This window comes from Palaemon carinicauda, chromosome 30 (genome assembly GCF_036898095.1).
Source record: "Palaemon carinicauda isolate YSFRI2023 chromosome 30, ASM3689809v2, whole genome shotgun sequence".
In the NCBI taxonomy this organism is placed as follows: domain Eukaryota; kingdom Metazoa; phylum Arthropoda; class Malacostraca; order Decapoda; family Palaemonidae; genus Palaemon; species Palaemon carinicauda.
This window is the reverse complement of record NC_090754.1, coordinates 27,790,560-27,806,508: the sequence shown is the minus strand read 5'-3', so window position 1 is coordinate 27,806,508 and position 15,949 is coordinate 27,790,560. Positions and strand designations below refer to the sequence as shown.

The following is a 15,949-nucleotide window of genomic DNA, read 5'->3' as shown; positions in this document are numbered from 1 at the left end:
TTCTTGTGGAAGAATGATGTCAAATTCTCATGAAATTCTTAAACATTTGGGTAGCAAGACTGAGTGGCAACACCGCAGTGGTTGCTCTTGTTCCTGGTGAGCTTCATGTATCCAGACTCACCCCAGCCGGTGCCCCAAGAGTTCTTGATGATCCAGTAGTCAGAACTTCCCTCAGTTCCGTAGCCAACGGCCAACACAGCGTGGTTGATGCCTTGAGGGTTGCAGTTGGGTTCATAGTAAACACCTGGGGGAATACATTCAGATTCGTGAAATGATGCAAGTTATTTGTAGTTACTTTTATATTCCTTCATTTTGATTAATAAGGAGCCTAAAAAACCAAGGATAAAATTGAATTATAGGGTTCAGATCCCTTTATACTGATAAAGAAAATACAATATCCTTCGACTATATAATTCTTTAAAACATAAAGGCCTATATTTGAATCACAGCGCTTCATCTATAACACCTTCACTTGTGAAAAAACACATAAGACCAAGAAATAAAAAAAGAGAAGAGCTATAAAGTGTCTCACCTGAGCTGTACAACTGGAAGGACAAGTGTCCAGCATCAACGCACACACTGACTGGACCTTTGTCGTGGACAGCAGCTGCCTGGGTCTGTTCATCAGCGTAAGGAATGTTTGTATAACCTCTCACTGTGGCAGCTACACTTGATGAGTCGAAACGGCATACATTGTCCTGATATGATTAAGTAATAATAATAATAATTTCACTTTAAACTCCTTCATTAAAGTTTATATTTTGAGTCATTCAGTGTCTTCATTTCACAAGGTACATGGGAAGAATATGGTAAAATGGTTCCAGCCAGAGACTTACAACAGCCTCGTAAGGGTAGGAAGACTCGCTATCGCTTCCTCCGCAGGACTTGAGATAGTCGTAGGCCCATTGCACAACTCCTCCATTGCAACCGCTGTTTTCTTTAGAGCAATCAACGAGCTGCTGTTCAGAAAGGCTGGGCAGACTTCCTGTCTTGATGAAGTGAGCTCCTTCAAGGGCTCCGGTCTGTTGAGAAATTACATATTTGACATGTAACAGGAATTATCGCATCTTCTCAGGTCACTGATGTGTAATGGGCTCTTCAGAGATTTTTATCAGATTATTATCAAACCTAATTCATTCGATAAATTTTATAAGCCACTGTGTAATCAGATAATTACGGCTCAAATTCAGGAAGTATTATGCTAAATGTATTGAAACATCAAAACAGGATTATATGGATCATTAAAACAATGGGGATGAATTAAATTTCAGGAAAAAGAGAAAAGAGTAAACTCTGAAATGCAATATTCGGAAATATCACCGAATTTTAATGATATGAAAATGAGTTCCTTGTAACTTATTTCCTTCTCTCTCCCAAAAACCTTAATATCTATTTTCCTTAATAAGAAAACTGATTTTGAAACAATGACTTCCAAATTTATCTTATTCATTCCCTGTACTCTATATTACTAAGGCTTTTATCATATATTAGTTTCTATATCTAATTATATCATCAATAAAAACAAGGGGTTTATATAATCCTTGCTCTCTTAATTCTAATGTTTGCATATCAAACTATTACTGTCTATTGTTCATAATTCTTTTTAGATCACTTTTATTACTTTCTGGCATTTACCAATGTGACATTATCCTAAACAATTGGATCAAAATTTAAATGATTAAAAACATACGGTTGAGAAGGCCCAACAGGATCCACACTGTCCCTGATCCTTGACGGGAGTGACGGCTCCCTTTGACCTCCAGTCAACGTCGGCAGCTCTTGGGGCGTCAGTGAATTGAACGAACACTTGGCCGACACTGTCTTCCAGCTTAGTCAGTCCAGTCATCTGAGCTACAAACTCGTCTGTGGTCTAGTTAAGTAGGGAAGTAATTGGGGACATTAGTGCAGGTGAGGATAGGAAGTTATTTCATTGTTTCTATTAAGTACAATTTATTCAAAGCTATTAAAAGAAATATCTGTAATGCTACTACATATTGTCAAAAAGTAATCTCTCTCTCTCTCTCTCTCTCTCTCTCTCTCTCTCTCTCTCTCTCTCTCTCTCTCTCTTACCATGTCTGCAAACTTATTCATGGCGACGTTGAAGGTGACTTCACCCTTGTGGAAGCGAGCATTGTGTTCCTCGACGAATCTAAGGTTGTTCTCGAAAATGGTCTTCCTGTAGAGCTCCTCCTTGGCATTGGAGTAAGCTTTTCCATGGGTCAGCTGCAGGAAGAAATTTAGCACTTTGATAAAAATTTTCGATTGATATTTACAAGAAGTCTCTTACACATAAAAGCAAAGGAATTATAACTTCAACATTATTCTCATAGGAAATAAGTCAATTCTTATCATATTATAAAGACTCCGATGATTTTATTAGTTCTTGCAAAGAGACGGAACTATGTGTTTGAAATTGTATTTGATACAATCATTTGGAAGAAGCCGGAATTATCATGGCTTTGTCAGACGGATCAACGTCTAAATAATTTTTGAAAACAGGTAGTGATGTCTTTTGAAAATGGCTCTTTCTTTTAAAATTCTTTAATAATTATTTCAAAAGAAACACATGGAATATAGATATGATATATCAAACATTAATTCTTAGCTAAAGCAATGCAATAAAAAGATTAGCCAAAGGTGTGGATCGCTAGAAAGTATACAACATAACTATGCAATATAAGTATTTAGTATTAGCAAAAATACGTTTTATTGTTTTATGTAAAAGATTATTGTCCTTGTACTTGTAGATTAGAAATGTGATTTCATAAAAAGAAAACATTCGGTAACTTAATGAGTCATTACACAACACCAACATAATTGTGAATGAAATTCTAACCTTGAAGCTGTCCCAGGATTCACTTGCGGCAGCGATGGCCAGACCACAGAGGAACAGCACGAACTTCATCTGCAGAATTTTATTATGAAAATCAGAAGATTAGATCAATGAGCCATAGCATTGGTAATTTACACTAAACATCCTCTTGTGTTTAACAATGCTCACCTCTTGATTGCAGACATAAAAACTTTAATAAAACCTGTTTGATCTAAACCTAACTCACTTTAATGAGATATAATTTGTTCCTGTCTTTTTAAATAGTATTGCCAAAAAGCTTTTTTAGGTTTCCCTCAAAAGGATTCAACTTGAAAAAAATACTGATACATCGATAAGGAAGAAAATATTCCACACCTAAAACTATTCTTATGAAAACGAAATAATATTAGTCTGAAATGTACATGATACAGAAATACAATACCACTTATATTATAAAAGAAAACTATATTCGATCTGACCATAAACGGCAAACACCAGCTAGTCAGAAAGAAGAGTGCGAGCTAAGACGTACCTTGTCAGGAGTGATTCGGAATCGGTGTCTCTCGACTATTTATGCCAAAGTATCCAAGACTGACGCTAGATGGCATTTGCAGCTTTCTCAAGCAGAAACAGCTGACGATTTCTCAGGCAATGGGTACAATATCATTGATAACCGTAAGGGTGATTGGGGAAATACATATGATAAAAAGTATATTCATTTTTTTTGAACTTGAAAACTCTACTTGAGAAGTCACACAAACATCAAACAACCAGATACACAAACGCTCTTTTATATATTTATATATATATATATATATATATATATATATATATATATATATATATATATATGAATATGTATATGTATACACACATATATATACAGATATATATATATATATATATATAATTATGTATATATATATATATATATGCGTGTAGTGTATTTATGTGTGTACATGTATATACACACACTAGTTATGTGTGTATATGTATATATACACACATATACATATATATATATATATATATATATATATATATATATATATATATATATATATTATGTATATATATATATATATATATATATATATATATATATATATATATATATAGTACACACATAATTACACTACACTCATATATATATATATATATATATATATATATATATGTGTGTGTGTGTGTATATATATATATATATATATATATATATATATATATATATATATTTGTGAGGCGGTGCGTGAAAGTTGGAGTATTTGCAATAAATTTAATTACGACTTATTTGATGGTTGGTTATGAAGTGGAACAATCAAATACTTAAGTATAAAGTCAGAGGTCTATAATAAAAGTTCATAAAATCCCAAAATGGATCATGGGGTCGGAAGTGCGAATTTGTATGAAGATGGTAGGACTAAGAAATAGAAACACTTAGTAAATGAAAATATATAAAGCCTAAAAATCAACTTAATCTTCCATTAACTGAGTATTATCATAATCTAGCAACATTTTCCTCGTCATTTTCTCGTTCCCAAGGATACTTATTGAAGTACATCTTCTGGAGCCATGTTTTCCAGAAATCTTGTCTCTTTTCAACTTATTTCCACTAGACTCTCTCCTGTGTTATCTAGATCAGGAGGTTAACACCTTTTGACAACTTCCACTCTTTTTCTGTATTCTACCTTTGCATCAAAATCTCATATTAGAACCATCTCTATATGTTCTATAAAACCAGCCAAGTGGAGGCTTTTACTCTCTACTGATGTCTCCAATTACTCCACAATCTAACCAGACCATAGAGGATTTTGTAGTGCAGATAAATGGACTGACTAATCTGGAGGACAGAATCGGGCAAGTTTTCGCTTACATCCCTGAGACCGAGAGACTGCCGACGTTGATTGAGGGCCAGTGGAGCCGTCTCTCCTATTAAGGATCAGGGACAGGGTGGATCCTGTTGGGCCTTTCTTTAATAGGTTCTTGATATTTGTTAACATGTTGCATTATTAACCTGGATTTGTAATAATACTAATTTACAAGCTTTGTAGAACATGGTGGTGAATGTGTTGTTTTATGAGGTCGTGTGAAACACTTGGAAACAGTCGTGACCAAGTCGGAAAATGTATCTTTTCTCTAAATGGAACTATCTATTCAATTTGAGGTCTGAGACGCCATAATGTCCAAAAAGTAAGTTTATTGTGGTTTGGAGACTGTTATAAAGCTGATTTGGGCATTGTCAATGACATGAGTTTCATCATTAAAAATAATGATTGTATTATCTGCATACCATCTATAATATGTAAGATTGAAATCATAATGGGAATTATCTATCTATTGATTTTTTAAAGACACATTCACATGTTTATAACACTATAGAATGCTACTGTTCTTTTTTAAACTACATCACTTGTGATCAATAACATAAAATAACAAGTTTAAAAGATTTATTTTAATGATTTCTTTAATGTTTAATCATTTATATCACTTCTTGAAAGACTTCCAAGTCATTGATTTCCCTAATATGTGGAAGAAGATATGTGTGAATGGAAGCTTAAACTTAAAGGTAAAATTAATCACTAAAAAATTACCTGGAGAAAAATAACAGAACTAAATTGAACAAATTACTATAAAGCATCGTTCAAAATCTTGTATACCAATACTTCTTCCAGTTTGTATGTACATACCTAGGCAGGTGTTAAGAAGTCTTTAAAAATATTCGTGATTAAGTGTCTCAATGATATTTCCTTTAACAAAATCTTTGCTAAAAATCTAGTAGCTTTCCAGTTAATATTGTGGTTACATCATATAATTTACATGCATACACACATATATAATATGAATATATAGATATATCTATCTATTTATATATATATATATATATATATATATATATATATATATATACATATATATATGTATATATATATATATATATATATATATATATATATATATACACATTTATATATATGTATATATATATATATATATATATATATATATATATGTGTGTGTGTGTGTGTGTGTCTATGTATGTAGGTGTGAGTATATTTTAATGAATAGATTTGCAAGCTAGAAAAGTAATATTAACATAACGATATTTGCTTTTTTCCATTACTCTAACAGCAATCAAAATTTGTACCCGGTACATGAGAAACTCACCAAATGTTTCTGCATTGAAAAACTGTAATTGCCAACTTGAATCAGTCTTGGGTACCTGGCATAAATATTGGAGGGACATCAGTTTTGGCTCACTTTGGACAAGGTAAGTTCTTACAAGTGGATTGTGCTAATTTTGAACTGTTCGTGGAGAAATTCTATTGTAAATTTCACTGGGATATGGATTGGACTTCAATTTTATCATCCTTTTAATCAATTGTTTGGGTGATTATTTTGTTATCTCTTTATAAGATATCAGTTAGGAAAATAGGTATATAGATTTTGCCATGTATCACCTTTATTTTCCTCTTCTTCTATAGTCAGTGTTTAGGAGGTGAATAAACTAAATATGTGAGGGCACTTGAGGATTATCTTTAGCTTAAATCAAATTTTTTATTCAGTTATATGTTGATTTGATGTAAGAACTGTACTATGAGTAACCCTTGTTTTCATCGCAAATTTGCAGATGAAGTTCGTGCTGTTCCTCTGTGGTCTGGCCATTGCTGCTGCAAGCGAATCCTGGGACAGCTTCAAGGTTAGAAATTCACTGATAATTATGTTGGTACTGTGTAATGACTCAATAAGTCAATAAATAATTCTTTTCTTACAAAATTTGATTTAGCCTTGGGATACCTAAATTGCACATTTAGATTACCATCATTAAAATGTAAATTTTGTGTATTTAATAAAATGTATATTTTGTGTACTTTCTTTTTTTAATTTTCCTCCTTAATATGGATATATGATTCTTGAGGAAAGGTATTTTGATTTATTTTTGTTACTATGATTTTAGAACTGGCTTAATGTTCAATAAACTCTCATGTAGGTTACAAGTGATGTCTAATAATAATAAAATTAAGGATAAAGAAATCATGCAACTAAATTTCTTCCTCCAGCTGACCCACGGAAAAGCTTACTCCAATGCCAAGGAGGAGCTCTACAGGAAGACCATTTTCGAGAACAACCTTAAATTCGTCGAGGAACACAATGCTCGCTTCCACAACGGTGAAGTCACCTTCAACGTCGCTATGAATAAGTTTGCAGACATGGTAAGAGAGAGAGAGAGAGAGAGAGAGAGAGAGAGAGAGAGAGAGAGAGAGAGAGAGAGAGATTACATTTCGGCAATAATCAATAGCATTATAAATATTTCTCTTCATTTGATCTGAATAATTTAAATTCAAGATAAAAACAATATAATAACTTCTCTTCCTCACCTCACCTGTACTAATGTCCTCAATTACTTCCTTCTTTAACCAGACCACAGAAGAGTTTGTAGCTCAGATGACTGGACTGACTAAGCTGGAGGACACAGTTGGTCAAGTGTTCGTTCAATTCACTGACGCCCCAAGAGCTGCTGACGTTGACTGGAGGTCAAAGGGAGCCGTCACTCCCGTCAAGGATCAGGGACAGTGTGGATCCTGTTGGGCCTTCTCAACCGTAAGTTTACCTAGATATGCAATAATTTTAATTCAGTTGTAAGGGATATCTACGACTTTTGGAAACTCTTCATGAAGAATCGATGATAAAAGTTTCATATACAAATATTACAATTAAGATGGTAAGGATTATATAAATCTTTGGTTTTCACTGATGATATAAATTGAAATGAACACTAATATATGTTGAAAACTAATAGAAAGTAGAATGGATAAATCAGAATTTTCCTGAAGTCATTGTTTTAAAATCAGTTTCTTCTTTAAAAAAAAAACTGATATTAATTTTATGGGGACAAAGAAGGACATCTGCTACAAGGAAATTTCATCGCAGTAAAATTCATTTATATTTGTATGTATGGGTTTTAATTTTTTACTCTTTTCTCTCATTTAATCACAAAATTTCCAAATAAAGCAGATTTGATGATAAGCAGATAGAAAAGTTATGAATAATGCATTAAACATCAGTGACCTAAGAAGATGCGAGAGTTCCTGTTATATGTCAAATGTGTAATTTCTCAACAGACTGGAGCCCTTGAAGGAGCACACTTCATCAGTACAGGAAGTCTGCCCAGCCTTTCTGAACAGCAGCTGGTTGATTGCTCTAAAGAAAACAGCGGTTGCAATGGAGGAGTTGTGCAATGGGCCTACGACTATCTCAAGTCCTGCGGAGGAAGCGATAGCGAGTCTTCCTACCCTTACGAGGCTATTGTAAGTCTCTTGTAAGAACAATTTTACCATAGTCTCCCCATCGTACCTTGTGAAATGAACACTCTTAATACCCTGATATATAAACTTTAATGAAAGAATTTAAAGTCAAATAATTATTATTATCACTTAATCTTATCAGGACAATGTATGCCGTTTCGACTCATCAAGTGTAGCTGCCACAGTGAGAGGTTATACAAACATTCCTTACGCTGATGAACAGACCCAGGCAGCTGCTGTCCACGACAAAGGTCCAGTCAGTGTGTGCGTTGATGCTGGACACTTGTCCTTCCAGTTGTACAGCTCAGGTGAGACTCTAAATCTCTTCCCTTTCATTCGTTCTTGGTCTTTTATGTTTTTTCCAAGTGAAGGTGTTATAGATGAAGCACTGTGATTCAAATATAGGCCTTTATCTTTTAAAGAATTACATAGGTGAAAGATATTGCATGGAAAGATAGCCCTAGCATAAAATTTTAAACGGTAAAATGAAAAAAATTTTCACCAATGAAAGATAATTCTTAATTAGTAATATTATTTCATTTCCTCCTCCCTTTAGAATAGTAGCTAATAGAACACATTTTCAAAATTCTTTGTTTGATATTTGCTGATGTGTGTTTTGTCGTATTTGCAACAACTATTTGAGAATATTTTCTTTATCAGTAAAATAGCATCTGAAAACTAAATTTCAATTTTTTCCTTGGTTCCTTAGGCTCATAATTAATCAAAATGAAGGAAAATGAAAGTAAATAGAAATAACTTGCATCATTTCATATATCTGAATGTATTCCTCCAGGCGTCTACTATGAACCCAACTGCAACCCTCAAGGCATCAACCACGCTGTGTTGGCCGTTGGCTACGGAACTGAAGGAGGTTCTGACTACTGGATCATCAAGAACTCTTGGGGCACCGGCTGGGGTGAGTCTGGATACATGAAGCTCACCAGGAACAAGAGCAACCACTGCGGTGTTGCCACTCAATCTTGCTACCCAAATGTTTAAGAATTTCATGAAAATTTGACATCGTTCTTCCACAAGGAAATTTGGATCAACATTTATCCCATAATGAATTTCCAATTAATATTTTATCATCGTCTTAAATAAATTTTAGTTCATTTAAGTATTTAATTATTTCTTTTTCCTTTGTTTTCATATTGGATTTTTCCCCATTACTGATAAACGTCTGTATATTTAATTGCAATGAGCAATAATCTGGTTCCGAAAAATTGAAAGCAATAATTAGTCCTTAATAGGCTTTTTAAAGCCAATAACAACACTCCTATTGTATAGGTTTGAAAGTATTATATAAAATCAGTTTTCCCCTGAACCCTTAAAGAGTGTTATTATTGCTCCCAAAGTACAAATGGTCAATGAGTATTTAGAAAATGATTATCTAAGGATCCTCAAGTCATGCTAGAGAGAGACTTTGATGAAGTGCATGGTTCTTATATGACGTGTTCATACATTTTTGTTTAATTAAGCCCAAAAGGGTACAATTATAATGTAAAAGGAAACATTGCCTAGTGGAACTTGCTAACCCTTCTGGTAGGGAGTGGGGCGTGGCGTCGGGTGAGGAGCAATAGTCACAATCCATGGGAAGTGTTGGCTACCAAGCAGCCAAGAGCAAATCCCATTTTCCGATAAATCGTTCAGAAATAAGGCATATGGAACACTATTTTATTTTTCTCATTCTAATATAAGCTTCATTTTCACAATCTCCATCGAAACAAAGAAAATCCCGGCTAGTTAGCTCTGTGGACAAAAAAGAAAAATTATTTTTTTCTTTATTTCAAATTAGATTTGACTTTACCCCATAGATGTTTACATTGAACACGACGGCAAATTTAAAAAAAAAAGAATAGAAATATATGTACAAGTACACTTATGTACTATATACTTTTTTGTGTTAGGTATATTAAACTGTATGTTCAAAGTTTGAACTTCAAACATATAAACACACACATATATGTGTACATATATATGTATATATATATATATATATATATATATATATATATATATATATATATATATATATATGTATACATATATATACATATATATATATATATATATATATATATATATATATATATATATATATATATATATATATATCGTTGTCGGCATGTACTCGTACCTGTGTATCATAGTTTTCAGTTCCAATAGAAGGTTGAGTAGAGGAGAGAGTCATAATAGATTAATTATGGTTAGGGTGGTGAGCCTTCTTATGCCTCGTAAGACCAATTTGTGTCCTGAATGATCGATGCCATTAATCACACTGAATCATGGGAGGTGGTTGTGGCTGATTTGCTCTTTCTGCCCATTGCAGTTGTTTAGCTAGCAGGTTGGCTCTTCTACTCTCTTCTACTCTCTTCTACTCTTTAACTTTGCTTCTCCAATCGTTCCTGTTACTTGTTGAAGCTTCGAAGGTATTGGGGTCTATGTTAGCTTCCTTGGGAGATTTCTTTAGTTGGTCTTTAAATCAAAGCATAGGGCGCCCTCTAATGCAAACGCCTGTGTTTAACTCACTGAAGAGTATTTTCTTTGGTAGGCTTGTGTCTTCCAAGCGCATCACATAGCCAGACCATCTTAAGTGGTGTTTCATGATCATGGTCTCGATCATTGGCTCTTTCAAGGACTGCTCCATTGGACACATAGTCATTCCATTTATTTTCATTATTACTCTTTGTTTTTTCTGGTGGAATTGTTCCAGTTTTTAGGTCTCTACTATAAAGGGTCCAAGTCTCACATGCATATAACAGGGTAGATACTATAATGGCATTATATACCATCACCTTTGTATGGGTAGTTAGGTCTTTGTTCATCAACAACCTTGTGGAGTCTCCCATATGCAGTGTGGCCAGCTTGTAACCTGTTTTTAATCTCTTTGGAGGAGGTGCTCTGGGTGAAAGGATGCCTCCCAGGTGTGGGAAGTGTTCCACGCATTCAAGGGTGGTTCCATCACTGGTGATGTTAGTTACTGGTGGATTTTCCCCTGGTCTCTGCCGAGCCAATATCTTAGTTTTAGCCTTGTTAACTGTTAGGCCAAAACACGTGTAGGCAGCATGGGAATTATTCACCGATTCTTGGAGGTCTGCTTAGGTGTGGGCTACGGCGGTGTTTTCATCTGCATACTGTAGTTTCGTCATAATGATGGTGTTGGTGTTGCACTGGGATTTGAGCCTGGCCAGTTTGTAAATTCCTCCATCTAATCTGTGTCTCAACTCCTGGGATGTTGTGGGGTACTTCATGTAGCATGTCAAATAAGTATAAAGAGAAAAGGGTTGGCGCCAATACACATCCTTGTTTTAGTCAACATGTGATGGGTGGAAACCACACTGGGATTCTGGCAGGATTTTTTCTGCTACATTTTGTAATCTATTTAGTAGGATCCTTGCCAAGACCTTCCCTGCAATTGATAGTAAGGATATCCCTCTATAATTCCCACACTCTCTTCTCTCCTTTTTGGAAGATGGGAACAAGACTGTATCTTTCCAATCATTGGGGGCTTGTTTTAACTCCCATATTTTTAGTATGAGGGAGTGAAGACGCATTTTCAGGACTAAACCGTCGCATTCTGCTTAACTGTTCTGGACTCTTTATCTTCAGTGAGGATGGTGTTGTCTACTTCCAAGAGTGTCCCCCTGCAGCAGTGTGCTTTGGTCCGAAATTTTTTTGTGACTGCAAAGAAGCTTTCAAGGTCCCTACTGTCGGCATAACTTTGTAGGTCTTGAGCCATTTGCTGCTCCCATTCATTTTGTATTTCTCAATGCCTGGCTTGACACTGTGACTTAGCTTGTGCACATTTAGCCTTCTTTGGGTGGAAATTAGGGTTTTGGTCGAGGGCTATTCGAGCTTTCCTATATATATATATATATATATATATATATATATATATATATACATATATATATATATATATATATATATATATCGTCATGAAAATAGTATGCTTATTCTAGAGACTAGTAAGATTTAGAAGAGGTAGATGTAGTGCTGACCAAATTTTCATTTTGAGGCATGTTTTACAAAAATGCATAGAGTATAGAAATCCACTTTTGATGCCATTTATGGACTATTTAAAAAGTCTTTGATAGTGTGCATTGGCCAATTTAACTCCCAATATTCTTCTGAGGTCTTTGTTCTCAAATCAACTAAAGCTGATGGAGATTGTTTCATTTTCACACCATGACTCATATCCATTCAGTAAAACCAATCTCACTAAACTGTTATCTAGCCTGATTTTTATATATAATTTCAGGTGAATTGATTTCCAAATTTTACTTAACTTAGTCATTGTCTGATTTTCTTTTTTCATTCTTTCATTAAACTCCAATTATAAAGACTTGGTATTAGAGATCATAGTTCCTAAACATTCAAATTATTTCATCTTCCATTGCATAGTCTGTTTTCATAATCTCGGTCTTTCTTCTATTTATCCTGAGCCTATCCTTTGCATTACAAAATCCATGAGGAGTAAAAACAACATAGGTGACAACATATTTCCTTTGAAGAACTCCACTGCTCACTGGAAATTCATTTGATAGGACTCCATTAACATTTACTTTGCACTTGCTATGCTCATGAATAGACTTAATCTAATTTATATATTTATGAGGAACTCCATAATAACTTAGGACTCTTCACAATATAATTCATTGATATCTTATTTTCAATACTTACATAATGCTCAAATATATCAATATTAATTATCTTCAATGCTATATTGCTTATTACAATTAGATATATAGACGTTTATCAATAACATGGAAAGATACCATATGAAAACCAAGGAAAAAGAAATAAATAAATAATCAAAAGTATTATGATTTATTTAAGATGATGGTAAAATATTACTTGGAAATTTATCATGGGATAAATATTCATCCAAATTTCCTTGTGGAAGAATAATCTCAAATTTTCATGAAATTCTTAGACATTTGGGTAGCAAGACTGAGTGGCAACACCGCAGTGGTTGCTCTTGTTCCTGGTGAGCTTCATGTATCCAGACTCACCCCAGCCGCTGCCCCAAGAGTTCTTGATGATCCAGTAGTCAGAACTTCCTTCAGTTCCGTAGCCAACAGCCAACACAGCGTGGTTGATGCCTTGAGGGTTGCATTTTGGCTCATAGTAGACGCCTGGAGGAATACATTAAGATTTGTGAAAGGATGGAAGTTATTTCTAGCGATTTTCAAGTTCTTTCAGTTTGATTAATAAGGAGCCTAAGCAAACAAGATATAAGAATTGAATCATAGGGTTCCGATCCTATTTTACTGATAAAGAAAATATTCTTAAATACTTGTTGCAAATACGACAAAACACACATCAGCAAATATCAAACAAAGAATTTTGAAAATTTGTTCTATAAGCTGCTATTCTAAAGGGAGGAGGAAATGGAATAATATTACTAATTATTGAATTATCTTTCATTGGTGAAAGAATATGAAAATTTTATGCTAGAACTATCTTTCCATACAATATCTTTCTCCTATGTAATTCTTTAAAAGATAAAGGCCTATATTTGAATCACAGTGCTTCATCTATAACACCTTCACTTGGAAAAAACATAAAAGACCAAGAACGAGAGAAAGGGAAGAGATTTAGAGTCTCACCTGAGCTGTACAACTGGAAGGACAAGTGTCCAGCATCAACGCACACACTGACTGGACCTTTGTCGTGGACAGCAGCTGCCTGGGTCTGTTCATCAGCGTAAGGAATGTTTGTATAACCTCTCACTGTGGCAGCTACACTTGATGAGTCGAAACGGCATACATTGTCCTGATATGATTAAGTAATAATAATAATAATTTGACTTTAAACACTTTCATTAAAGTTTATATATCATGGTATTCAGTGTCTACATTTCACAAGGTACAAGGGAAGACTATGGTAAAATTGTTCCAGCCAAAGACTCACAACAGCCTCGTAAGGGTAGGAAGACTCGCTATCGCTTCCTCCGCAGGACTTGAGATAGTCGTAGGCCCATTGCACAACTCCTCCATTGCAACCGCTGTTTTCTTTAGAGCAATCTACCAGCTGCTGTTCAGAAAGGCTGGGCAGACTTCCTGTACTGATGAAGTGAGCTCCTTCAAGGGCTCCGGTCTGTTAAGAAATTACACATTTGACATGTAACAGGAACTCTCGCATCTTCTTAGGTCGCTGATCTTTAATGCATTATTCATCACTTTTTTTCTGCTCATCAAATCTGCTTCATTTGGAAATTTTTTTGCCCATAGTTTGTGATTAAATAAGAGAAAAGTAAAAAATTAAAACCCATACATACAAATATAAATGAATTTTAATGCGATGAAAGTTCCTTGTAGCAGATGTCCTTCTTTGTCCCAATAAAATTAATATCAGTTTTTTAAAGAAGAAACTGATTTTAAAACAATGACTTCAGGAAAATTCTGATTTATCCATTCTACTTTCTATTAGTTTTCAACATATATTAGTGTACATTTCAATTTATATCATCAGTGAAAACCAAATGTTTACATAATCCTTACCATCTTAATTGTAATATTTGTATATGAAACTTTTATCATCGATTCTTCATGAAGAGTTTCCAAAGTCATAGATATCCCTTACAATTGAATTAAAATTATTGCATATCGAGATAAACTTACGGTTGAGAAGGCCCAACAGGATCCACACTGTCCCTGATCCTTGACGGGAGTGACGGCTCCCTTTGACCTCCAGTCAACGTCGGCAGCTCTTGGGGCGTCAGTGAAGTGAGCGAAAACTTGGCCGACTGTGTCCTCCAGCTTAGTCAGTCCAGTCATCTGAGCTACAAACTCGTCTGTGGTCTGGTTAAAGAAGGATATAATTGGCGGACATTAGTACAGGTGAGGTGAGGAAGTGAAGTTATTATATTGTTTTTATCTTGAATTGAAATTATTCAGACCAAGTGAAGAGAAATATTTATAATGCTATTGATTATTGCCAAAATATAATCTCTCTCTCTCTCTCTCTCTCTCTCTCTCTCTCTCTCTCTCTCTCTCTCTCTCTCTCTCTCTCTCTCTCTCTCTCTCTCTCTCTACCATGTCTGCAAACTTATTCATGGCGACGTTGAAGGTGACTTCACCCTTGTGGAAGCGAGCATTGTGTTCCTCGACGAATTTAAGGTTGTTCTCGAAAATGGTCTTCCTGTAGAGCTCCTCCTTGGCATTGGAGTAAGCTTTTCCATGGGTCAGCTGGAGGAAGAAATTTAGTTGCATGATTTCTATAGCCTTCCTTTTATTAATATTAGACATCACATGTAGCCTACATGAGACTTTATTGAACATTAAGTCAGTTCTAAAATCATAGTAACAAAAATAAATCAAAATACTTTTCCTCATCAACATATATCCATAATAAGTAGGAAAAATTAAAAGAAAATACACAAAATTTACATTTTAATGATGGTAATCTAAATATGCAATTATGGTATCCCAAGGTTAAATCAAATTTTGTAAGAAAAGAATTATTTATTGACTTATTGAGTCATTACACAGTACCAACATAATTGTCAGTGAAATTCTAACCTTGAAGCTGTCCCAGGATTCGCTTGCGGCAGCAATGGCCAGACCACAGAGGAACAGCACGAACTTCATCTGCAAATTTGCGATGAAAACAAGGGTTACTCATAGTACAGTTCTTACATCAAATCAATATATAATTGAATAAAACATTTGATTTAAGCTAAAGAAAATCCTCAAGTGCCCTCACATGTTTAGTCTATTCACCTCCTAAACACTGACTTTAAGGAGAGTAGGAAAATAAAGGTGATACATAGCAAAATCCAGATACCTCTTTTCCTAACTGATATCTTATAAAGAGATAACAAAATAAT

The 15,949-nt window shown here is 34.4% G+C and overlaps 3 protein-coding genes across 3 annotated transcripts; 1 reads left to right on the top strand and 2 right to left on the bottom strand.

Moving 5' to 3' along the window:
* On the bottom strand, positions 1–2,995 carry LOC137622955 (digestive cysteine proteinase 2-like). The gene is made up of 6 exons (XM_068353541.1): positions 2,837–2,995; positions 2,071–2,223; positions 1,691–1,870; positions 837–1,022; positions 533–698; positions 1–244 (listed from the first exon to the last, which is right to left on the bottom strand). Exons 1-6 carry the CDS (start codon positions 2,903–2,905, stop codon positions 39–41), a joined length of 960 nt encoding a protein of 319 aa, XP_068209642.1. The 5' UTR covers positions 2,906–2,995; the 3' UTR covers positions 1–38.
* Positions 2,996–6,401: 3,406 nt separating this feature from the next.
* LOC137622954 (digestive cysteine proteinase 2-like) lies at positions 6,402–9,235 on the top strand. Its single transcript, XM_068353540.1, has 6 exons — positions 6,402–6,509; positions 6,871–7,023; positions 7,232–7,411; positions 7,933–8,118; positions 8,258–8,423; positions 8,909–9,235. Exons 1-6 carry the CDS (start codon positions 6,441–6,443, stop codon positions 9,112–9,114), a joined length of 960 nt encoding a protein of 319 aa, XP_068209641.1. The 5' UTR covers positions 6,402–6,440; the 3' UTR covers positions 9,115–9,235.
* A 3,691-nt stretch (positions 9,236–12,926) lies between these two features.
* On the bottom strand, positions 12,927–15,794 carry LOC137622953 (digestive cysteine proteinase 2-like). The gene is made up of 6 exons (XM_068353539.1): positions 15,642–15,794; positions 15,156–15,308; positions 14,742–14,921; positions 14,032–14,217; positions 13,728–13,893; positions 12,927–13,253 (listed from the first exon to the last, which is right to left on the bottom strand). Exons 1-6 carry the CDS (start codon positions 15,708–15,710, stop codon positions 13,048–13,050), a joined length of 960 nt encoding a protein of 319 aa, XP_068209640.1. The 5' UTR covers positions 15,711–15,794; the 3' UTR covers positions 12,927–13,047.
* Between the last annotated feature and the right edge of the window lie 155 nt (positions 15,795–15,949).